Source organism: Lepidothrix coronata, unplaced genomic scaffold (genome assembly GCF_001604755.1).
Source record: "Lepidothrix coronata isolate B3197 unplaced genomic scaffold, Lepidothrix_coronata-1.0 Scaffold69, whole genome shotgun sequence".
In the NCBI taxonomy this organism is placed as follows: Eukaryota; Metazoa; Chordata; class Aves; order Passeriformes; family Pipridae; genus Lepidothrix; species Lepidothrix coronata.
Window position 1 is genome coordinate 3843836 of NW_016690249.1, and position 26757 is coordinate 3870592.

Consider the following 26757-nt stretch of genomic DNA (forward strand, 5'->3'; position numbering starts at 1 on the left):
ATTAATGTTTAGGAATAGCAAGGTTTATTCTGATGCTTTAGTCAGCAGTAGTTCAATTTATGGTTCTGTTCTGGAAATAGTTCTTCCTTAAAATGCATATTGCTTGTCTTGCTTATAGAGTCAGGACTATGATTTTGATAAACTATGGTTTTCTATACAGCTGCAGAACTGTTCAGCTTATGCATTATTCCCAATAGTGCTTTTGTGGTAGCATTGTAAATCTAGTATTGGTTTGGTCCTATTTTTTTCTGATCAATTTGGCAATTTAATTTGAAGCACTGTCTATTTAAAGAAAATTGTTCTTCAAGAATTGATAGAAAAAAGTAGCTCTATGGAGTTCAAAAGAATAGAAGAATGTTATAAAAACAAACTTATTCCTAGATGTAGATGATTTAGAAGTACCCTCCATTTAGAAGACTAAGTAGTTTGACATATGTACAACAGTCTCCTAAGGAAGTGAGTGCAACCTCATCACTTGAGACATATGAAACACAGCTATGAGAAATTATTCTGTCATTGACAGATTAGTCTGTCATTGACAGGAAGAAGCTGAACAATGTTTCTTGGCTGATTTCTCTTATAGCTGCATATTTTGTAAAATTATTTTTAAAATCAAATAATTGTCACAGCTGACGGAAAGAAATTCAAGTGCAATTTGACTAGTAAAGAAGGAGGTGTCCTCAAAGGATCACTAGAGTTCATTAGCATTCTCAAGTGTGGGATATGCAATCACAGGTACTCTGGAGTGCCCGTGTCGCTGCACAGAGCCCTTTCTTGGGCAGTGTTTGTGGCTAGACTCAAACTGAGCCAAAAGGTAAGCACACTAAAGTTGACCTAAAGGTTTAGTTTTGACATCTGAAAGAACAGTAGTGTGATTCCTTTGTGGAAAAGGAGAAACAAGCTGCCCCCTATAGAAGGATGTAATGAGAGATGCATATTAAGGACTCATTTTCAGAAATTTTATAAAGACTTTTTTTTCCTGTATCTTAAATTGAGTTTTATTCATCTTTCCTTTCCACAAAGATGGAATGATTAATAGGAGGATATGTGCACTATGTGATAAGAGATAACCTGAAGAAAAGCTTTATCTTTAGTTTCTTTCATTTCCCTTGTGCAATTTCTGCTTGGTTTTTTTTTGTTTTTTTTTTTTTGCACTATTGAAGAAATCAGCTGCTTGCATGAATTTAGAGTACAGGATTTAAATCCCTTTAGGACTACACTACTTGATAGTTAGGTAATGACTGATTCCATACATGTGTAAGTCTGCTTAGACTGCCAGGAGACAGACAAACTGATATTAAGATTAGAGTAGTATTATAATTACAGGTTTCAACTAATTGAATACTTTGTAGATTTCTAAAATCAAAAATTATCTCCCATATGTGTCAGACCCTTCCGATACTGTTTTCCACCTCTTTTCCCACAGATGTGAGCATCATGCCATTATTATACAGTTTTGCTGGGAGGCAGTTTCTGCATGGCCTTTATTCATCCCATGATCCCCTGATCATGCTCTTTTAGCAAGAGCATGATCAGTAGTTAAAATTCAGTTCTGTGCAGTTACATGCTATCTTCTAGTGAGAAGTCTGCGGAAGTTTCCAAATAATAACAAAGTTAGGAATTGCCTGGAAAACAAGAGAAAGAGGCATAGATTTATTTGAATTGGATGCATAAAATACACTGAAAATCACCTTGGAAGAAAAGAATTAAAGATGTTCAATAAGAAGCAGAAGTCTGGAAACAAAAATAGTACCAAAAATAGAGCAGTAGCATGGTAAGGGTGACAATAAGTGGCAATTAGATTAAACAAAACTGTGATTCTCTATTCACCAGAAATAAGTATTTTGATGCAATCTATGGAGAATCATTGCATCACAGAGGATGTAAACATTTGTACCTTCTGTGGTTCTTTTGAGACTGCACCTGGAATAGTGGATTCACATCTGGGTGACTAGAAAACAGAAGAAGCGTTCATATTTGGATGGAGTTCAGAGGATAAAAGCAAAGTGAATAACTTTGGGACTTTAAAGAGCATGATATATGCATAATATTTTACAAAGCTTATTATAAAAGAGCAAGTAGCTAAAGAAGGATAATCCCTTTCACAAAAATGCAGATAGTATTCACAAAAAATGCAGTAAGAAGTAATGGAATTACATTTTGAAAATGCAATACTTTGAATGTGTAATAATTTTTCAGAAACACTTCTTAATAGAGGGTTTTGTTAACACATACAACAAACTGCCAGTACACTGTCTTTTTGGTCACTAGACTGGGACTGGTCAAAGGAACAAATATAAAGGGATTGGAAGGTTGACATTCCCTACCCTAATGTCTGATTCCATTATTTGAACCGGACAGCAGATGTATTATGTTAGGTCATCCCCAGGCCAAGTTTGACTGTTATACAAGAATCTATCTTAAGAAAAAAAAATAGCCTGGGTGTGATGCTGACATGTAAAACACAGCAAGCTTGTGCAAGCCTGGAATTTCTACAGCAACTTAGCAAGCAAGCAGAGAACACGTTTACAGAAAACTGAGAAATATTTCAAGTAAGTGTTATTCTGATCCCTTGTCTAATAAAATCACCAGTAGTCATTTCACCTCAGTGGAGAGGATCCTATGTGGTACAGCACAACATACAGTGGGATCTTGTTTTTCCCCAGCTGACACTATTTTCTTGTGTTCATACATACTTTTTTGCTTGCTCCAGGCATATATAATGTGTAATTTTATGTGGGAGTAAGTACAAATCCTTATATACTACTTGCACATTTATGAATGTAAACATTTTCTTTAAATCGCAGCAAGAATTCCAACATTTCATCCTGAGACTTACCAAAGAAAGCAGAGAATAGCCTATAAAACATCAAGAGGCACAGTGTCATAAATCAACATAATTTAACCAATTGGTTAACAAGCTTTACTAAAATTCTGTGCAAATTAATAAATGGCAGACAGGGGTTTTGAGTTATATCACTTAATTGTTCAGCTGGGTGTTTTATGCTTCAACCTAAACACAGAAATGAACGTGGAAATGGTTTTCCATCAAAAGAGATTCCTTTAAACTTGTGGAAATTAGACTTATTCTAAAGACCAGAAAAGACATTCAATCAAGTTACTTTTAAGACCTATTACAGTAGCTTCTAAAACACTCAGTGTATACATTAGGGATTTTTGTAGCAGTTTTATTTATCCATACAAACCTAGACTGATTACTATGGAGTTACTCATGAAACATTAATAAAGCACTATGTTCAATGCTAACACGATTATGGTCTGACCTCAGCGGTGGTACAAAGGACAGAGGCAGAAAGTGTCCCTGATAACATTACGCTAATGCTGGGCTCATCAATCATAATCACCCAGTTTACCAGGGAAAAAAAAAGCCACGCATAAAACCTTCCACAGATGTGCATCTGTAGTCCTACTCAACCTCTCAGTCCCCACAGACTCTGAGCAATCCTGAGAGCCAGAAATAGAACAGATTCAGTCAGTAAGTCAAGCATGTTAAATCAAGGCAGGGAACACCACTGTGAAACACTGAAGCAGAGCTTTTATAATAAGCATTCTTTAGTTTTGAAACAAAAGATGTGAGATTGTGTAATTCAAAGTTAATTACAATGATATTTTCATTATGGCTTATGCACATATTAAATTACAAATTGCAGTGCTGAGTAAAATGCATTCACTATAAATTATACTTTTGAGAGATTAAATGATGTCCTGTTTTTGTTATGCATATTTTGTTCCTATTACATAACTGTTACTAAGATTGAATTTTCTTTCTGTCTCTGAAATGATTTATTTGCACTCTTGTGCTGCCAATTACATTTTTGTACAGTTCCCTGGCTATTCAGAAGCATGCATAGTATTTCATAATTAAAAAGCTTCTTGAATAGTCATTAGAAACATCTAGTATGCAATCTCTTTGCTAAGAGGATCTGGAAAATTTATCTTTTCCTCCTCACCATTCAGCAGCAGTTGACATTTCTTTTCTACCAGATAAGCACAAGATAAGACTTGATATTACTTCCTCTGTAGTAGCTTTGATTTTATTTTGTGGATTGCCAAGGTTAGTTCTCAATGCAATTAAAACTTATTCAGGCAACAGGGGTTTCAATCTACTTTGGAAATAGCAATGATTTTTTTGGTTTTGAACTTCCTATATTGCTGAAGAATCCTATTTACATTTTGAAGATGCTTACATAAAGGACCAGTTTCTTTGCAGACATCCCTGAATAACCCAAATCTGTAAAATGTGCTTCTGTGTAACTTTTTTTAAAATATTACTTTGCTTAAATGAACATAATTAATTTCAGATACCAGTATTGCCTGTTTTGTTATATGAGGAAAGTCAAGGATTTTGCTTCAATAGTAAGTACAAGAAATGGTAAATGAGTTGGAGAAATATTGGGTAGAGAGGATCTGTATATGCAATGGCTACAGAGGATCACAGATGTGAGGGGAGAGAAGAAAAACCCAGCTCACAGGCTGAAACGACTGATGGTCTGTTATTGAGCAGATCTGTAAAGCCAAACTACCTCAGTGTAATTATAAGAAAATATTTTTAAATATAGTAAATATAATTTAATAGCAAGATACAAGTGTTTTTTGGAGAGACAGATAGCATATAGATACGGAAGGGAAGGGAGCAAGGCAGGACCTGCAGAAACAGGAGAGACAGATGCAGCTGTGGTACAGACAAGGAGCAGCATCAGAGCTTTCCACTTCTCTGGTGACACGAAATACCTGGAGAGCACAAAATGTTGTGTTAGAAAGAGGTTGGAATAGCATATTTTGTAAATCAAGAACTTCTGACACTTTACAGAGCACATAGCGTACGTTACGATAAAAACCACTGCCTCCTACTGGAATCTCTGTGAAAAATACTTTTAACATCAAGTTAGGATGAGCAGATGGGAAGTGTGCAGCATTCATACTGCATAGAGGTCTGAAAAGAGATATAGTACTTGTTCCCAGGAAGCAGTAACTTGGTTTATATTAACTTTTTTTTAGTCTATACATAAACTTACTAATACCTATTTGTATTTTACAACACCTACAGATCAGATTTTCGGCCTGTGGAACATGGGTGCATATACTTGCCTGCAAATACACAAACCCCACAAAATATGTATACACTAGATGTATAATAATGCTTGCAAATTATCTGATGGCAATAAAAGTCACTTCACTGAAAACAGTAACAGGAGAAACTCCTTCCTCAAAACAAAACCCATGAAAAAATACTGACTGGAATATTGCTATTTGAAAATGAAGCCTAATAACAGTTATTCAATCAAACAAGCTCAGTTTGAGAGTGCCTGAATTAAACTCTGTTTTCTGTACATTTTAATTATAGTAGAAGGCAAGCTGGGTTTCTGTTTAACAGTAAGAATCTTCAAAAACCATAAATAATATTACATCATTATATAAGTAATATTTATTATTGCTTTTTTTAAACAAAAAAGTTTTCTTATATTTCATATTAAAGAGATGCTCAAAAAATTAAACCCCCGGAAATGTTTTATAACCAAAATGTTCTTGAAAAATGCTTTAGCACCGGCCTATTTTGAGGATATTATTGTTATCTTTTTCTATATATTGTTCCTACTGTACCTATACAAATTATTTTCTATACAGTAAATTCTCTCGCCCTATTCCCTACTGAGCACTGCATATTCTTGAGAAACCAAACGATGTACTGTTGACAGTGAACAGCTCATAAATTTTCAGGAGGCACTTACATGGACAGAGAGCAGCCTGTGCATTAGAGCAAATTAGGGAGAGGATTCTGCAAGTATCGCATGAGTAGCATTGCAGAAGTACTTGGAGAAACACCAGCAAACCAGGTCAGACCTGACATAAGAAGCTTTCTCCTGACTAACATTAATCCAGATTATAAAGCACAGATCAGAAGCCTTTTCCTTGAGGGCCAGTGGGACTTTGTAACATTTTAGTGACTCGTTCTTGAGTGCACCCTACCTATTGTTCATGCCCAGTGCCCTACCCCACAGGACACCCTGACTGGGGCACCATGAACATCACACAGCACCCGTTGCAGCCTGCAGCTGGAGGCTGTGCGGTGCTACGGACCATGAAGAGTCATTCTGCTTCACAACTCTGGCTCCTCTCTCCATCATCCACTCTGGTCTCTGCCCCAAATCCTGCACCACCCCAGTCTTACATCACACAGCTACTACCCCTTGATACCCCCAACATCCTCAGAGCCTCCTTAACAATAATTCTTCTGAATGCCATGTTTGTGTGGAGTTCTGAAATTTATATTTCAAAATAATTAAATTCTCGTGCCACAGATTTACTCACAATTTTCTCAAGAAACTGAGGTATTTCCCCAGGGAACTAAAGACCCCAAAGTTCTTTAGAGAACCATTAGACCTCTAAACATAGTACAATAAATCTGTTTAAAGAATTGGAGACATTAGATATTCAACTGCTAAAAAGTAACTCATTTAATAAGTTATTAAAGAACTATTAATCCTTGTGGAATAGAAGTTCTCCAAACCTGCCAGGGTCAGTAAGGCCTTCTCTGAAATGACAAGCTGCTTAGTAAGGGCTTGTCATGTGAGTGGAAACTGCCTCAAGGAAATATAGCGTAGATGTTCAACTCTCCTAACTCTTCTAACTGTAAAGGTCAAAAAAAGTGTACCCCCCCCATGAGCAAGACTGACAAACTGATGGTAATGGACAAGGTACTCAACAGTTTTTTACCTCAGTCTTCTATTGCAACCTCTCTTTCCACACCTCTCGAGTGACTGGACTGCAAGATGGGGTCTTGGAGAGCAAAGTCTCTCCCACTGTATGAGAAGATCAGTTTTATGGCCACCCGAACAACCTGAACATACTAAAAGTCTATGGCATCTGATGAGTTGCATCCCAGAGTCCTTTGGGAATTGACTGATGCAGTTGTCAAACCACTCTCCATAATATGTCATGGCAGTCAGGTGAAGTCTCTGGTGAGTGGGAAAAGGGAAACATTGCACCCATTTTAAAAAAGGGTAGAAAGTAGGATGCTGGGAATTACTTAACTGTGAGCCTCACCTCTGTGCCTGGGAAGCTCATGGAACAGATCCTCCTAGAACCCATGCTAAGGCACATGGAGGAAGGGAGGTGATTTGAGACAGCTAGCATGACTTCACCAAGGGCAAGTCCTTCCTGACCAACCTAGTGGCCTTTTACAATGGAGTGACTACATCAGTGGACATGGGAAGGGCTACTGATGTCATCTGTCTGGATTTGTATAAAGCCTTTGACATGGTCCCTCACGGCATCCTTCTCTCTAAATTGGAGAAAGGTGGATTTAATGGATAGACTGTTTGGTGGGTAAGGAATTGGTTGGACAGTCACATCCAGAGGGTAATGGTCAACAGCTCAATGTCCAGATGGACATCAGTGACAAGTGGTGGTCTCTACTGGGACCGGTACTGTTTAATATCTTCATCAATGACATAGACAGTGGGATCGAGTGCGCCCTCAGTGAGTTTGCAGATGACACCAAGCTGAGTGATGTGGTTGCCACACCTGAGGGATGGGATATCATCCAGAAGGAAATGAAAAAGCTCAAGAAGTGGGCTCATGGGCCTCACAAGGTTCAACAAGACCAAGTGCACCTGGGTTAGGACAACCCCTGGTATGAATACAGACTGAGAGATGAACAGATTGAGAGCAGCCCTACTGAGAAGGACTCGAGGGTACTGGTGGATGAGAGGCTGGACATGAGCCAGAAAAGTGCACCTGCAGCTCAGAAGGCCAACTGCGTCCTGGACTACATCAAAAGAAACATAGCCACCAGGTTGAGGGCTGCCCCTCTGCTCCCCTCTTACGAGACCCCCACCTAGGGTGCTGCATCCAGCTCTGGGATCCTCAGAAAGGACACTGACCTGTTAGAATGGGTCCAGGGGAGGGTCATGAAATGACCGGAGGTCTGGAGCACCTGTCCTATGAAGACAGTCTAAGAGAGCTGGGGTTGTCTAGGCTGGAGAAGAGAAGGCTCCAAGGAGACCTTATTGTGACCTTTCAGTACTTAAAGAGGCCTATAAGAAAGATGGGGACAAAATTTTTAGCAGGACTGACTGAGATAGGACAGGGGATAATGACTTGAAATGAAAAGAGGGTAGATTCAGAGGAGATATAAGGAAGAAATTTTTCACAATGAGGATGATGAAACACTGGAACAAGTTGACCAGAGATGTGGTGAATGCCCCATCCCTGGAAACATTCAAGGTCAGGTGGGACAGGGCTCTGGGTAACTTGAATTAGTTGAAGATATCCCTGCTCGTTGCAAGGGATTGAACTAGATGATCTTTTAAGGTCCCTTCCAACCCAAACTGTTCTACTGTTCTGTGTTTCTGTGATTCTAACACCAGAGGATTTTAGATGAGATAATGGGAGAAATATGCTCATTCAGTTCAAGTGTTGATTTTTTTCAAATTTACTCTCCCACTCTTGAATAGTCAAAAGCTTTGTCATTTTCCTGAAATGCTCTAGAAGTAGCAATGCTATATTCTAGAAGTAACAATGCTATTTTTGAGCAAATGAAATGCCTAATAATTTTTTGTAATTACTTCTTAATAAATAAATTATAGATACAGATGGAAAGAGACTTTAAATATGCAGAGTTCAGATGCTCAAGAGAACAGTTAGGCTGCTCACCGTAAGTTGATTTGAGATAGATGCTGGAAAGATAACAGACTTTAAATCCTAAATTCTTAAAATGTTTTATTACATACAAAAGTAACATTAAAAATTAAGCATTTAAAAGTAAGGAAATGCTTAATTTGTGGTGACTGTGGCATACTTAATTTTATCCTTGCATGCTAACATCCTGCACTCTAATTGAGGTAAAAGTCCAGTGAAAAAGATTATATGGGATGATGTAGTTGCTGACTGCATCATGTTGTACACACACGGTATAACATAATTAAGGATTTGGCATTTTTTAATTATTTATTGGCAGTCATACTTTGAAACCAAATAGTATTAGTTTAATAGTATTTCGTATTTAGTATTAAGCAACATTAATCCTATTTAAATAATATCACTCACGATATGCATGTGGTGACTTCTGATTTTGCAAAAGAAACAACAAAACTTTCTATGGTTGTCTGCAACATTTCTTTAAAGCTTTTTACAGTATGTTGAACTTAAGCCCTTTAAAACTGAACCACATGTCAGCTTTTAAGCCGGAGCGTTCCCATCCATTTTCCTCAGAAATAATAGTCCCCGGTTTTGACAGAAGAGGGTCCGGTTTTCCACCAAAGCACAGAGAATTCCTCTTCCACGATGATCATTACAGGGAAAATATCTGAGGAACGATCACATGCGATACCCAGCAAGCCAGCCCCACGTGATTTGCCCTATCTGAGGCTGTTCCTGGGGGCGGAGGGTGGGCAGGGGGCAGCTGCCTGTAAGCAGTGAACAGCAGGGTGCTACAGTGACCGATGATTATTTTGGAAGCAGCCTCCTTTTGATGTAAATGAACAAAATGAATAATCTTTTCCCAACATTTATCTCTGTGAAGAATCTGAACTTTCCTTGGGCAGATGTGAAACTATCATAGCTGGGTAGTGTTTGTGCTTAGTAGTGGCACTGTGATAAAGAACAATGGAGGAATTAGGATTTCTCAGGGGAAGGAAAAAAACCCACAATCTTTGAGAATGAAAAGTGTTAGGTAACGTACAGGGTTACTTTTAGCTCTGCCTGTATGCAGTGAGTAGTAGTAAGGTTGACATAGATGTTTACATAATAAATTGTACTAACGCTGGTATTTTTTCAGCAGAGCAAATCAGGATCTTTTTCAGTGGTGCCCAGTGACAGGACATGAGGCAATGGGCACAAATTGAAACAAGAAGTTCCCTCTGAACATCAGGAAACATATTTTTCACTCTGAGGGTGATGGAGCATTGGCACAGGGAGGTTGTGAAGTCTCCATCCTTGGAGATATTAAAAAGACATCTGGGTACAGTCCTGGGCAGCCTGCTCTAGGTGGCTGTGCTGGAGCAGAGGGTTTGGACCAGGTTATTTCAAGATGCCCCTTCCAAACTAAACCATTCTGTGATTCTGTAGTTTCTTTTATTATTTTCTAGTAAGCTAATGAAAAATTAGTTCCCAAATTTGAGAATTGAACTGCACTTGTTCTCATCAAAGGGAACTAGGCATATGACACTGTTCAAAATTGGGACTGTGATGGAGTTTGGGCAAGGACATGTATAAAAACTTCGTCAATGAACTATAAATCTTTATCTAAATACCTGTTCCTGTTTATCACTGTTTGTATTTGAAGGTAGCATTAGGAATAAAGGAATGAGTGTGCCAGAATGCTATCTTAAATACGCAATGAGTCTTTATAGGAGAATGATTTGTGAATCGAGGTACAGACTCATGGAAAAATAGGACAGGTAATCTGGTAGAGGGGTAAAGAGAAACTGTGTAATGCCTTCAGCTTTCTAAAACTCCAGTTCAGGCAATGATATCTACTAAAGATGCCAGTTGTGTCTGATAAAGGCATATGGATTGGATCAGGCTCAAGAGTAATACTATCATCATTTCCTCTGTCTAGAATTAATCTCTTTCCACATGCTGAGCAAAGGAATAGCAATCCTTGAACCCATTTTTAAACTAGCTGGTCATGGCTTCTGTTTTCTGTAGTGAACCAACCTAATATCAGAAATAAGTGGGAAAATTGTGATTGATTTCTCCTTTGAGAAACTAGTCACAAGGTGCACATGGAGTTCAGAACCTCATTTTCCTGATACAGCTTTTTAATCGTCAAATTTTCATTTTAGATTTAAGGCTAATTAAACTAGTTAGAAAATGAGTTAGAAGATTGGTTTTTTGAATGTTTTTCCCACTTCCATCAGGTTATTTTGAAAAATTATGTAACTTACTTGACGAGCCCAAAAATTTGTAATTAAAACCCTTGCAGTTGGGAGAAACCCAGTAGATAAGAAGAAACATGATATAAAATGAAGGAAAGGAGAATATCCTTTTAGTCCTTCTCTCAATATATCCAGTTACAATTTTTAATGTTTGAAGGATTTCAAATGTATAAAATAAGCCTGAACAGAAAATTTAATAATACCCATTATTATTTTCTCAGTTACTTCCTAACCCTGAATTTCACTTGCAGGCCCTGGAAAGTGAGTTTGTATCATGTCAACTTCATCAGTGGATTGACCTTATATTTGGCTACAAGCAACGAGGACCAGAAGCAGTGCGTGCCCTCAATGTTTTCCACTACCTAACATATGAAGGCTCTGTGAACCTGGACAGTATCACTGATCCTGTCCTCAGGGAGGTAGGTGTTTACTGCCGTTTCATTCTAAAAACTGCTGTCATCTCACAAGAAATGGCACTTCTTCAATCTTTCACTGCTGGAGAAAATTGGTGTGTGACTTGATTCAGAATTTAGTTCCTAGGCGACTTCAGAAGCAAGTTTGAATAAACTAGCAATAAAACAGATGTCCCTAATATATTTAATAGGCAGTTATGATGTGGGAAATTGTAATGCAATGTACATTCTGTAATATATGGTCTGCTACTTTTTATCATATACTTTTGTTAAGTTCACTTAGTAGAACTGAAAAACTGAAAGAAAAAACTGCATCATTGCCATAGGGAAAAAAAATCTAACCTTTTCAGTCGGACGATGTTGGTGAAAATATGTGTCTGAGAAAGAATATATTTGCTAGATTTATAGCAGCAAATATTCAGATTACTTTTGGTTTAATCACATAAAGTATAATTAAACTGTTACCTAAACAGAAAATGTTTGCTATTTGTTGTGCATACAAGTATTTATGTTTGTATATATGTATGCTTAAAATATATATATCTGTGTATATATATACAAGTATTTTAAATTAATTGGTAATTTTTTTAAAAAATTGTTATAGATATCCTGATACATGTTTCTTTCCAGTGAGTGTATTTGTTTTTAGTAAGACTATTAGTTTGAATGATGATTTTCTAATACCATCCATTTGTTGACTAAAACAATTGAAATTTTGTGCAAAGTGTGAAGAAGCAACAGCTGCTAGATGAGTACTGCTGTGATGAAGCTCTACACACAGTCTTCCATTCCCCCAGATAGCTGCCATCTGCTGTATGCAAAACAGTAATAATTTATACATTGCCAGGCAATGAGGTTTTGTTTGTTTGTTTGTTTGTTTTCCAGTCTTGGAGACAGAAATCTAGAGATTTCAGAGAGAAATAGATTTGAGAAACCATTCATATTCAGCTAACTATTGGGGTTTGTCATGTTGGTTTTTAGCAGTGTGTTACTGCATCCTATTGCATTTGATGCTTTTTTAGGAGTGGAAATAAAAAACCATTCAGACCCCTGGCTTCCTAGAGCTGGATTTTCACTCTGTGCATTGCAAAGTTTAGATTTGCTAAGCAATTAATATTTGCTTAGTTTTAAGAATGACTAGAGTTGCTTTGATTCCCCTTGCCTCACATATTTAATGTTGATATGTACGTAATAGTTTTCTGAATTTAAAACGTTAAGCATGAAAAGAGTCATGCTTTTCTACAGATACAAAGAAGCAATGCTTTTTAAAGTATAAAACAGGTGTCAAGCACCGTGAACACAAGGGATTTTCACGGCTTAAGGTCCTGATTTGCATGGGCAGACTCCTGTGTCTTGACTTTAAAGGCCTTCTCCCACAGGGCAGCTTGTGGGATTGAGGTCTATTGGTCTATTCACCTTATTTAACATCTTATAACACGATGAGACTCTTTAGCTTTCCTGTGACTCTACTTACATGCATAACTTGTCATCAGAAATTTAAAAAAATTAATGGAGATGTTTTTGTTCACTCACTTGTACATCTAACCCATGCCCTTTCAGTCAATAACATATAAACCTCTTCTTGGGCTATTTAACTTTATCTTCATTGCCACAAGTTGGATTTGTAAATAAAATTCATTGTTAGCAATGAGAAGGCAACAACTCCAGGAGAAATTAATCCTTTTAATTTTTGTTATATATAGATAAAAAGTAGTATTCATCCATTTAAAAATAGTGTGCTTTCTCCTGCTAGAGATCTCAGGCATTGTTGATTTGTGCTTTGTCATAAGAAGATTTAAAAAATACTTTTTATTCGTTTCTAATCAGGATTAACAGTACATGTATAGACAGATTTAGGCCTGCCTTCTGTTTTCCTGGGCTCTGTTTATAAAACTAGCAGACATTCTCTGGCCAGTAATAAAGCATTTGACATCTTGATGATCTAGTGGACCATATAATTGAATGTCATGTTTCTGTTACAAATATATATATTGTTTTCTTGGCTTTTTTGTTGTTGTTTGTTTTGCTTTTGTTTGGTTTTGTTTTACTTTATTGTGGCTTTTGGTAGATATTCCAGAAAATAAATTAAAAGCAAAAAGATATTTTAAAAGCCTCTGAAGACCCCTTATAAATGCAGAAATGTAAGGATAGAATACTAGCACCCTTAAAAGTAGTGATAACAATTGTTTATCATATTTTACAGTGGTAGGTGGTGATGTCTGGCATCTTAATTTAGCAACACTGCAATTTAGCATTGATTGCACTCTGCAGTTATCCAGAAAAATGGATGTCTCAGTATCCAAATGCTCTTGATGTTTATTTTGTAAACAAACTGAAATATTTTGGTTTTGTCTCATGGAAGATGGCAATGTTCTCAATAAATGGTGGTAAAATGTGCCGATCAATACAACCTTATTGTCAGGAGCCGTTATCAGGCCAATGGGCTCAAACATGGCAGTAACCTCTTCAAACTGTGGCCGTAACTAATTTCATATTGAGCTGATTCCCAGCAGAATCTATGCAGTGAAATAAGTCTCCAAACAAAAAAAAAAAAAAAACCCTCCCATTTAGGTCTGAGCTGATTGAAAGACATAATTTAAACTGGCAGGGCCCCATGACCTGTTTATGCTATACCTTGGTGTTTTCATTTTCACCCTTTGCTCGAGCATCTCACTTAACCACTAAAGAATATGTTATTAGCTTTCTGTGAAGAATGTTAAAGAAGTCACTTCAGTAGCCATCTAACTAGAAAAAAAGTATTCAATGGTGGAACAACTTATCCCTGCCATTCCTTGCCTCTTTCTCACATGCATTGGAAGACCTCCAAGAACTCTCTACTGTTTAACAGTGGAAAAATGGCCATCCTGTGCTTTTTCTCTCTTTCAACCTGTTCAGTAGAAGACTTTGCATCTGACTTGCTTTCTTTTTTTTACATTTTGAAAATTCCCAATGGTTGAAACCAGAATGATGGATAGAATTAAGTTTTAGATTACTACAGTCTATGAAATCACATACATCTACTTCTGTAATAACTCTTTGGCAACTTAAGAGCTGCACTGGATGGGTAAAATAAACTGATTTCATTTCAACATACTGATTTTGATTTTTCAAACAACTTTTTAATTTTCTGATACCACAAAAAATACTTGATCATAATTTATCTCAAGTAGCAATGAGAGCAACATGAAAGTCCTGATTTACATGCTCCACAGAATGTATAAAATTGAATTTTATGGGTTTGATCTTTTGTGATTAGAAATTGGGAAGTTCTCCAGTTCTATCAGTTCTAATGGTCTCTCTTAGTCTGCCCATTGCAAAATGGTTTTCGTATTGTAATGAGGAGGGAAAAAAATGTGTAACAAACATTTTCCAGGCCCCAAATTATATTTTTTTTATTTCAACCTATTTTATTCTATTGCTAAATTCTTTCCTTTTAAAAGTAAAAGCAGTGAGGTGAAAGCTTGAAGAACAGCTTAAGGATATTGATTCATTCTTATTTGATAGGTGGAATAATGGATGCAGCACTAACCACAGCAATTACAACATTAAAATGTCAAGAAATTAGAGGTCAAAATAACAGATAATTTTCTTCCTTTTGTCAGATTAAAAATTGACACTGTTTGACAGCACAGGATTTCTAGCTGAGAAAATTATGACAGCTTAACTCATCTTGTACTCGTAAGGCAGTAATTGATAATGAACTTTACCATGACAGTCCTCTCCTGTGGAGAAACATGACAGAACATCCATGGTACAAAGTCTGTATCTCTTTTTAATATGTAAACAGTAGTTATATTGGACATTAGATGTTATTTGGAATTGTCTTTACTGTTAGTTTACATCATAATCCAAATCCTTTCCTCTGGACAGACTTGGCTGACTTCAGGGGATTGATGCTGAGAATGCTAATGTATAAAGAACAACATAGGAAATGTGGTTTATTTGTGATGCTCCAGTGCTACTGGTCCAGTTCTTTGGTAAAATACAGTTCCTCCTCTGGTTTCTCCCAGAATGTCTGTAGATTTTAGGAGCCTCATTTTTTCTCCAAAAACCTGGAAATCTGGGCCTTCAAAAATCCTAGAGATGTGTTTTTTTTCAAGTTAGAACCTTGTATGACACAAAGTGTTGTGGCTGAAAGGGAAAAACAAAACCATTCTGGTCATTAGAAAATGAAACAGATGAGTTAAAATTATTTTTGCTTATTACTACATTAATTTAATACCTTATAGATTAAACACAAAAAAATGGGCACTTTAGTGCATACAAGGCTAATCACAAGTAGTATTGAAAGCACATTTAGTTGAAGAAAAATACTATTTCAGGTTTTCTGATTAGTTTTATTTGGGTTTTTGTTTGTTTGTTTATTTTTAAATCATAGCCAGATCTCTGTTTATTTCTTTTTTAGACTTTCACCTAGTTTGTGATTAGAAATATTTTGAAAAACCATTTCAGCTTTTGGATTGCCCTAGACTTTAAACTAACTTGGTGTCATCCTTGTGTTAAGTTGCAAAATCCAGCTTACAGCAACTTCCCTGTGACTGCTGCATCTTCACCAAACACTTGTATCCCCCCAGTCTGGCAGGAATTGCGTGTGAGTAGGAAAGCAAGGCAGTGTGAAGCTAGTGGGCTCAGATATTTTTCTGAGCAGCCACCTGTCAAAATACCTGAGCATACTCGCAACTCACACAGCAAATTGAAAAATGATTAAAATTACTAGTGTTTGACAGGCAGTTGCTGTGCCCGTAAACTAATCCTAGTAGAACAGTTTTTCTGGCAGCTAACAGAGCATATGGCCTATGCAATATTTATTTCTTTGGTGGTGACTTGATATTTAGCATATTTAAATAATTTGAAAAGTCATAATGAAGAAGTAGATGCAATGCTTTTCAGCTACCCTCATTTCTGGGTTATATTTTTCCTCTTTTATTTCTCTCTGTTATCTCTTTCTTTGATCTGACAGGAATAACAAAGCATCCCTCTGGATCTGCTATAGTGAAATATGCCCACAGGAAGCAGAGTAGATCACATCAGTTTTCACTTTTTTTTTTCCTTTCTTTTTTTTCCCCCTCCTTGCTGAAACACTTTTTGCTACTACAGAGGGCTGACATGATAGGGCTGTCAAGACTCAGTAAGATAGATATATCTTTAACAAAAGGAACTGGAAAGCTAGCCTTTCCCTGGTGACTGAACCTGGCAAATTTATGAGGAAAAAATTAACACGCCATTCTAATAGCACTATATAACACTTTCAAGGTAGCACCAGCCCTTGCCACCATGTGCTCGTTCTTTCTTTCGCTCATAGTTATTTTTATTTATTCAGATTTCATTTTTAACTCGTTAAGATCTTTTTCTTCTGGGAGCCGTTTCTTTGATGTGACAAGAATATCAAAACCACCCCTATGGATCTGCTTGATTGAATTGTACCCACAGCACTGGCCACTTAACATGTTCACTTGTACTTAATTGCCTCCATACAAGGGATGGTCTTTCCTTCCTTTCTGCTTAGGCATGAATATGGATAGTGGTGAAATTAGTAGGAAGCTGCATGTAGTATCAATGCCTACTTTTTTCAAAGTTAATTGAAGGTATTCGAGTAAAAGCTGTCATTAAAGTAGAAATTATTTTACCATATGCCAAGGACTCTTTTCTTCTCTTAGAAATGTGTACTTGCATTCTATTGATTTTTGTCAAGAAATCTACACCTCCTTCATTCCCAAATACTGTTCTTCCCAGACATACAGAACAAGGATTTTTTTCCAAATTTATACTGATTTGGGGGAAAAAAAGTGGTTATGTTATACTATTTTTGGCCTGTGAGTGTATTTTGTATGCATTAAGAGATTATCAACAGAAAACTAATGGAATTTTTATGTTTCACTCTTGGAACAGCTAGGGATATAACAGTGAGTTTCAGAGACCAATATCCTCTTCACTAAATGGGAAAGGAATAATTTTTACTTGCTGTCACTTTGTTATGATAGTTCTTTGTAGATCAACAAGAAAAACACAGGGACTTTTTGAGGGTAAGATACTTATTTTTGTAGGTAAAGATTCCTGCAAAAGACACTGAATACAGGAAAAGACACTTTAAATTAGAATATTCAATAAGGAATCATATAAATTGCATGAAGTCAGTTCCAATGCAGTAATTTCCCAATGTATAGGCTTTTATTTGGATTTTAATGTATGCACTTTTATCTGTTTGTTGTTCAGAGGAAAGGGCTTTCAGAAGGTGCTTACTTCAGAATAACTGAAACATTTTAATTATGTATCCAATTTAACTATGAAATAACTTTTTGGGAGCACCTACCCTGAGTAACACAAGCCATTTACAACAAGGAGTCAGAAATCATGATCTGATCTATAGGACTCCAATCTGAAAATATCCTTCTACAATTGCTTAAAGCAATTATCCACAGTTAGATTAATGATTTATCACAATATCTCCAGCTAATGAATGTATTAGAGATGGTCAGTTAGTCAGTATTTTAGAGAATCTGTGATGTTCTGAGTCTATGACCATTCCTGGATCGTGCTGTTATATGTTTATGGGAATTAAGAATCTTTTCATAATCAAGAAAGGACACAATTCGTGAAAGCAAAAAAAATTGTGGCATACAGGTGGGGGTTTTGTCCAAAATGGTATATTAGTTTTGGGATTTGTTTATTATTTATTGTACTTGCAATTAAAAAGTTCAGCATTCAGATAGAGCTAAGCACTGCCACTCAATGCACATCACCAACTTTACACCGACCATTCAAACCAAAGAACTGATGACAACTTATTTAGCTAATGAGACTTCAATCAACTTCAATTCATTCATTCATCAGAGGAATACTAGGGTGAATTTTAAGTAACCCATAGCCCTGGAAAATATATTCTAATACTTCAACCCACTTGAAGTATTATTTGGAATAAATTGTTTGGCCCATTCTCATCTACGTTAGAAATTTTGTATGCATTTTAAATCCCAGAGTCTTACCCAAACTAAGTTTAATGTTTTGCCTATATGAAAAAAACATTAACTGCAATTGCTCTCTTTTATTGCTGAAATATATAAAAGAAATATATATCAGTCTTGTACATGAAAATTTCTTCTTTATTGTCTGGGGTTTTTCGGTTTTCTCCATATGGATGACAGGTAGCAATTATTGATTTTTAAAATTAGCAACAAGCATTTTCACATAGACTGAAAGTGATATTTTATGCGAAAGAGAGAGATGGGGTGAAAATTGCTGCATCTGATTGTAGCAAAAATAGCTGGAAGGGGCTTCTTTTTTCCTATTAGCACAGATTTCAGTTATATTATGCTGTCTACCTCAGCATAAATTAACTATTATTCAAAACATTTCCCACACAGTAGTTTATTGGAACAGATATTACTAAGTCTAAGTATCTAGTCATTCACTTAGAAAGATGCAAAGCTGAGCTTTCTAAATGTTTTAAACATATTGATAATGTGCCTCTTTAATGTCACTTCGAAGCCTGTATACAGCATATCTATATTATTGTTTTCAATTTATGTCAAGAACAAAGTGAAGTTTTGAAGAATGTGTTCTGGGAAATAATCCAAACAAAATTATTTCTTTATAACCTAAACCCTGCAAATAACTGAGAACATTTATTTTAAATGTAACAGTATAACCTTGTTCCAAAACTGAACTTCTAATATACACTGAAACCTGATGATACTCTGTGTGACAGCTTTCAGTATGTATGTTTTACCTACTTCTCTGTCAGTCCTTTTTGAGTTGTAAGTTTTGAAGGTTTGCCTGTTCTCTGAAATAGATCTTGTGTCCTGCAGTGGATAAATTGAAAGTTGGCAGATGGTTGGATCCTCATCATAACTGCAATTTGTAGTGAAGTATGTGTGCTTTCAAAATCTCAGTGCACCTTCTTGAAGTGGGAACAAGGCAAATGATTTGTGATAGAAAGATCAGGCTGAGAGCAGAGAGATAAGCCAGCATTTACTTTCTGTTCAGATGAAAAACGAAAACCACTAACGTTATATTGCCACATTCTTTACTTAATTTTATTTCATTAACAGGGAAAGATTTTACTCCAGGATTTTGCTATTTTTTTTTGTCAAAGCAAAAGTAGAACACAAAGTCACATTTTTAATTTTGTATGATTTTATATTTATAAAAGAAGAACAAAATGCATATACTAGATACTTTGGTTTACTGAGCCTGTCCTACTTTCCAAGCATTAAAAATGTCTTCAGTCATTGTGTTTTATTTCAATAATAAACCAGAGCAAAAAACATCATAGCTAAATTGCATGCTTTAGTGATTAAGTACCCTTTCCTCTTTTATTACTGCCAAGCTTTCAGAAGACCTGTTCTGCAGTTTGCCTCGCTGTTTACCTCATTTTCTTTTGTGTTTTCCTACAGGGGAAGTTCTTAATTGTAAAAATAAGTAGAAATAAATGTGATGTGTATTTTCTGCACAATGGCTTTCTGAAACATGTGTAAGTTATTCTACTGGCAGCAAAGGTTACTCATTATCTGAGCTATTAATAACATTTATTTTCCACAACAATTAGATTCTCTAGGCTAAATCCTATACTCATTTATTTATTTCTACATCAAAAGATGTCACTGTCCCAGTAGTTTAAAAGACTACCTGCTTATGATTATTTGAATCCTTGTCATCTACTGGTCAAATTGCCACAGGGTATGAAAAGTTGCTAGTAGAGCACCTTTCTCTCATGTTTTGGTTGAAATTCCTCACGAACACGGTGTATTATTTTTTGTACTGCTTTACCAAAAAGATCTCAGAGAGGAAGAGCATCCTAGTGATAAGAGGACGGAGAAGGCTGATTTAGGAACAGGGTTTCAAGGGTTGGATGGAAAATAACAGCCAAAGCGAATGTGTAGCAGAAAGGCAGGAATATGGAGAGTTCATACCAGCTGAGATGGGGATGTTGCTATGTCTGATTCCAGATTAACTAGCAGTTACAGGGTCAAATTTATCAAAACAAAAGTTTAGACAAAATGGCAGACATTTTCAAAGTTCTATAGGCTATAATTTGGCTGTAGACATAAGATAAATTGTAGAAGTCTCGTTAAATGGATCATCTCAAACTAGAATGAACAAACACTGTGAAAATCAGTTGTTAGGAAGAATGTACAATGTAGGCAGATAGAAAAATTGTGATTTTTCATCTGAATCTTTTATTCTGTTACGTTCTGTTATGATGATAGCTGTAAGCATGATATGAACACAACTGCTTTTTCAGTAACTCCATTAGTCTGTGCCTCTTATAATTGCCTTAAGTTCTATTGTAAGTAATTGCATTTGTTTTGTTTTAATTCATGATTATCTTTATAGATTTTTAATTTATGAAAAATTAATGGTTAATGTAGAAATTTTTTTAATTGATACATCATGAATGCAATTTTTTCCAGACAGCCAGCTCTTCTGTGGTCTTCATTGTTTAAGACCTGCCATCTTTGGTCCTTTGATGACTTAATTAGGCTAAAGTCAATAGGTTTAAAATTTGTGGTCAAAGTTTCAGTGAAAACTCCTGCTGATATTACTGTTGCATTTTTAGGAATCAGATACCTATGCCTAAAGGACTCTGTGCTCCTAAAAATGACATTTAAAAACATATGCAGTCTCTTAAACAAAACCAAGGACAAGGAGAGGTAATAAGTAGTATGAAACCCAACAAGTTCTCCCTTCTATCAGCACAGAGTAAAATTTTGCAATCTGTAAGAGGCAGTGCACAATTCAGATGACATCAGCATCCCTGAAAACCATGGAAAGTAGCCCAATGCTACTTCCTTGTCTTCACTCCCAGTTACTTCTCAAGCACTTAACAAGTGTAGGGTACTTGTAGTTTTTTCTTTTCTTCTGGCAGCAACATGGGAACCAGCAAAGCCAGTTTCTTTGTGCTCTCTGTGACCTTTCATTGCTAGAAGTCACAAGCCATTTAGTCACCCAGCTTGAAAGTCAGGGGTCCTTCAGAAATATTCAATGCCAAAGTTTCCTCCAAAATACCACTGTTTTTTTCACTTGGTGCATTGGCCTATTGAGAGCTGTGAGTGGAAGTCAGGCTAACTGCTTCTACTTGCCAGACCAGGCTGTAGAATAAGGACAGAGGTGCTCAATTTTGCTGTTTTATCCAGACTGGAGTTTTCTCTGTGTCTCTTTCCCCAGGAGATCTTCATGAACAGTAGAAGTTTCTTTCTTCTGCCTCAATGGAGAGGAAAATAACAAGAGATTTTTAACAAGTACCTTCTCTGTTTTGTAGCATTTTTACTCCTGCACAGCATCTGGGGCTTTATTATTGTAGGACTATAAATGTAGAATACAACTGTCTTCATTGCCACAGAATAACTAGCTTCTGCTTTCAGCTCAGCATTCTGGTTAGCATAAATGATGATGGATCTGTGCAGTGTGAGTTTGAAATCCTTTTAAAATTCTTTTTGAATAGTAAGAAAACCAAAAGTAGTATCAATTTTTGCCCAGAATAAAGCCCTGCATGTGCTGTAGTGTTTAACAGGTCAGGGTGAGCAGCTTCTCCATCTGATGAAGAGAAGTAATAATGAGGGATGAATGAGGGAAAATGGAATTGCATGGGAAGATGAGTACTTACACAATTCCTGTCTCTTGAGGGAGGGAGTATGAGAGGCCAGATGAACAACAATGAGAGGAAAAGGACAGAAATGACATTTGGAGCTTTTGTTGAAAAGGAGAAGGAAGGGAAAGGATTGGAAAGGGTTAGAAATGCAGTCATTGGGAGCCTTATAGAAATGAAGGAATTACCACAGGCACAGATAGCTCTTGGTATTGTTGTTAATGCAGAGAAATTATGTTTGCAGCCTTCCCAAAGCTTTATGGGATTTTCTAGTGTTGACCTTTGGGACTTATTTTTTAATTAGTGAATTCACAGAGATATTCTATAATATAATTTAGTTAAGCATTTCTAAACAAAACCAAACCCTCTTTATTTTATATACTTTTGACTTGTAAAATTCAGCAGGTTTCTAAATGCAGTTGATGGTATATTGAAAAATACTACTGGCAATTTTTAGCCTGGCACAACTGGAACTTCAGGCTCTCTGGCTGTCACACACTGCTTTTCACATGTGGAAACAATTGCAGCATCCCAGACAGAAGCAGTGTTTTGGGTTTTTTTTAAATGCCTGTAAATTTTAGTGACTGCCAACTAAGGGATGCTAATGACAGTTTTCATACATATTTTGTTTTGTTTTTTGTTTTCCCTTTTGTAGACTTTGAGAATGTGTAGTGGTTCCAGTCAGAAGAGAATCTGCATTTAAAAATTTGGAAAATTTTTTATTTTTACCAAGAAAATGTAACAAATTTATCTATACTTTAGAAAAGCCTTGAAATAACTTTTCATTTTAAGGATAATGCACTTGGAATCCTAGCAGCCTTTTGAGAAAATAATATTTGTTTCATAAGTTTGCTCTGTTTCAAAAAAAAAAATCCATCCCAAAGATCTAAAAACTCAAATTAAGATTTCATCATCCTGGCTTGTATTTCATATGCAAAAGAAAAAAATAAATTAGTTAAAGGGTGACATAAGGCAGAGTTTTTGCTTTTGCTTGGCTTAAAAGCAAAAACTCTTGAGTGGGAATGACAAGAAGTACGAGATATGTATAACCTAAGACTGTAATCGTAAATTTTTTAAAAATAACGAAGACAGAAAGGTGCAGGCAAGAGTAGCTTCAAGAGGAATTTTTGTAATAACAAGAACTTGGATTTCTTGAAACTTGAAACTGGTGACAGAAACTCAAGAAGAAAGGAACAGTTTGACCAGAACAGAAGATGATGTTCTGTGTAAGGTATTACTAAGGCCTTAGAGTGAAGAATTTCTCTTTAGTAACAGGATTTATACAACAGGAGTCACATTGGGGAAATGAAGCTGGTTTGGCTTGGTTTGCAAATACAAGATACATCTGCAATTCTGTATGCTGTTAGGCTTTGATTACCATCATGTAAAGGAGTAGTACAAAAGGGTAGTATCAATGGGGAAATTGTATGTTACAGGTGTACATTTTAGCAATTTACATTGCAGAATCAAGATGTCAAAAAGAAGTTTGTTCCATAGACCTAAACACCACATGGGAAAGATCATCTAGATAGGCCTCTCACCCAATAAATCACATAGAGCTTTTGTCCATGTAGCGTTTCGAATCTGACCATAAGGGTTGGTATCTGAATAATGAAGAGGATATGGAAGTCTTTCCTTATATAGATAGAGTTTAGGTAATGAGAAGTTATTTCAGCCAGTCACCTTAAGTATTTATAATCCCAAAACAACAACAAAAATTCTTGTTTTAAAAGAAATGGGGGAATGACTTCAGAAAAGATGAAATCCTTGTTTCTGAGGGTGCTCATTATGCAACAATAGAGAAATGATTTAAGGACAATTACAAGTTATCTAAAACTAAAAAATCCTGATTGCCCAGATTTCAAAACCTTGACTAGTTATGTCATTAAGTTACATATTTGATGAATTATTGCATCATGCTATTACATCTCTCACAAAAGCAATTTAGCAGTAAAATATTTTCTGATGTTTGTACTCAGTAACTTAATGATCAAAGAAAGCAACATTTTCTTCTATAAACTTAATGCAGATTTGGAAGTATGATGACAGAGCAATGATTTCATTTGGCATGACATCAGTGAACACAAGAGTTTCAGTAAATGTTACCAATCTTTATGGTACAGGAATAATTACAAACATGAACATAAGAAATACAATAGTTCAACTGAAGAAATAATGGCATAAAACTGGAAAAATAAAATGTTCTTTATATGAAGGGTGACATCATTACTTTCTGAAGCTACCTGAGGAGAGGAAGTGGAGAGGGAGGTGCTGAGCTCTTCTCTCTGGTATTCAGGGACACATGGAAATGGTTCAAAGCTGTGCCAGGGGAAGTTTTTACTTAACGTTAGGAAGCTTTTCTTTACTGAATGAGTGGTCAAACACTGCAACAGTGTTTAAGAGGCATTTGGACAATGCCCTCAACAACATGCTTTATCCTTTGGTCAGCCCTGAAGTGGTCAGACAACTGGACTACATGATTGTTGTAGGTCCATTCCAATTGAAATAGTCTAGTCTAGTCTAGACTATACAAAAGAGAAAAAAATAATTTTTGAATGTATTTTTAAACAAAATCATAAATAAACATATGACTTCAGTTCCGGGCTATGTTTAGAGTTTTGCAGAGCATGGACTTTAAAGCAAAGGGATGCTCCTTGTCTGCCTTGTATATAGGCAAACAGCAGGGAAGAAAAGACAGTGAAATTGCCATGGTCTGAGTGCAAGACCCATTCCGGGGAATGGCTGCTAGAGACGAAAAGGAAGCATTTGTGCTCAGGCACATGGGAATCTTACTCATGAGGGTATTCCTGAAAGAGTAAAGAACGCTCTCAGCTAAACCTGCCCTGGCTGGAGGAAGTCTGTCTTTGTGGTATTTTTGCTTCACCTTCTCTGTTTCTGTTTCTGAGATGTATTGAATTTATTTCCCATTTGCAGTCCATTAACCAAATGCTTGCTTAAGCTGGCAGAGTGTTTAAAATACTTTTTATCATTAGTGGCATATTGGACTACCAGGGGCAAGGATGAGAGAGCTATAAGGGTGAAAGAGGGGAGAACAGGGTATCACAATTAGTAGCTTAATGAGGTAAATGTGAAAGTTAATAGGCAGCACTCCCTGAGACAAACAAGATCACCGATGTGACTCATGCTTTTAAAAAGAATGGGAGATCTTACCTTTCACATTCCCATTCCTTTCATAGTACTCTCTCCTTTCACAGGGGAATGAGGAAGAATTGCAGGGCTGGACATTCTGGAAGGAAGCTGAAGGTCGGCTCTGAGCTGTTGGTGTTCTACTAGGGAGGCGTTTAATTGCACACTGGATCCAGTGAGATACATTCAGTGAGGGGAAGGAGCTTAAGGATGCCTCTTTCTCCACTGCTAAATTAATAAAGTAGTGACCTATGGAGAAAATCCATTTCTGTCCCTTTTAGTGGATCTTGCAGTTCCTTGAGCATTCTGATTAAATAACCGACTGTACTGAAGCCTCCAGAATAGTTGAGTCGTTGCTTTTGTTTAAACTACAGCACTTCTTTCCTCCAAGCATACAGTAATAAAATGGAATTCGATATTCTTAATCTAATTTATCAGAAGTCCTGAAGATACCAATGCTGCTTAACGTCTATAGATGCAAAGAAAAAAGCAGTATCTCACACCACTGGTACAAAACAAAAACATTTCAAGTTGTTTATGTTACCCACTAAAGGGCTGTCAATCATATGTGCTATGGAGAAGACAGTGTTGGGGGCTGTTGAGTGTGCTGGGTGCATGTGCGGGAGAGCACATAAAGAATTCCTCTGTTTACTTGGATGAAAAAATTAAGTAAACTTATAGGAAAGGCAGAGTTGGATGACTATTGCTGTGGTACATATTTCTCAAATTCCTACAGATTTTTGCTCTTCGTTAGACTCAGTCCCTATGCACAGGGGAAAAGGGATTATAGAAAAACCTGAATGTGGTAACAAAGAATAAAACACACCAGGATTATGGGAATTAGCAATAAAAAGCCTGAATATGCAAAAAAAAAAGCACAATAAAAACATAGAGAAACTCAGATAATAAATATTTTAGGAAGTCTACCTGACTGTGGTAGTAATTAGTGAAGATGAATAAAACAAGGACACTTCACATAAGAATAAAATTAGTCTTACTATCTGCAGTGCAGTCTGTTTTTTAGGAATTTCTTCCTTCCCTTCATGACTCATAGTGAAAGTGTTCATGCTTTAATGGTTCTTCATTATAATAATGATAATCACTGGACATCTCACTTAGCAAAGGCAATTTTGCAAATGAAATGAACTGTTAGTATTTTCCTTGGTGATTTTACCTGCATTTTTAAAGAACAATTTTAGAGGAAAAGTATGTTAAAAATAAACTGCTTCATAGCTTACCCTTTTTGCAGAGGTATGTCAGATAGACAAAACCTTCATTTCTGTGATGTTTCAGATGAGTCAATTCTAGGATTTTCATTTAGATTAGAACTGTGCTTCTGAAATTAATGTACCAGCCATCCCTATTTACCATGCTTTCATTCAAACAGCAGAGCAGTTTTGGAGTGTGTGAACTGGCTCCCAAGCCACAGAAGCCACGTGTGCCAGGGGTGCAGCTGACAGAGATCAGCCACTGTTGGGGTCTGCAGACCTCTCTGGTGCCAGCCTGGGGGGAAAACCAGGGCATGGTTTCAGCATGGCTTCCTCAAGAGAAACATGACTTCCTCTTCTGCATGGTATACAGTGATAGGACACGTGAATGGTTCAAAGCTGCATATGGAGAAGGATAAACTAGACATTAGAAAGCATTTCTTTGCCAAGAGAATGATCAAACACTGGATTGTGCTTCCTAGAGAAGTCGTTGATGCCCCAAG

The 26757-nt window shown here is 36.4% G+C and overlaps 1 protein-coding gene across 5 annotated transcripts in view; it reads left to right on the top strand.

Moving 5' to 3' along the window:
- The window catches only part of NBEA (neurobeachin), a 485382-nt gene that overhangs the window by 427128 nt on the left and 31497 nt on the right, over positions 1-26757 (top strand). For all 5 annotated transcript variants that reach the window (XM_017818603.1, XM_017818604.1, XM_017818605.1 and 2 more), the window contains one exon: positions 11153-11320. In XM_017818603.1, coding sequence (XP_017674092.1) covers positions 11153-11320 — 168 coding nt within the window. The remainder of the gene's footprint in view (positions 1-11152; positions 11321-26757) is intronic.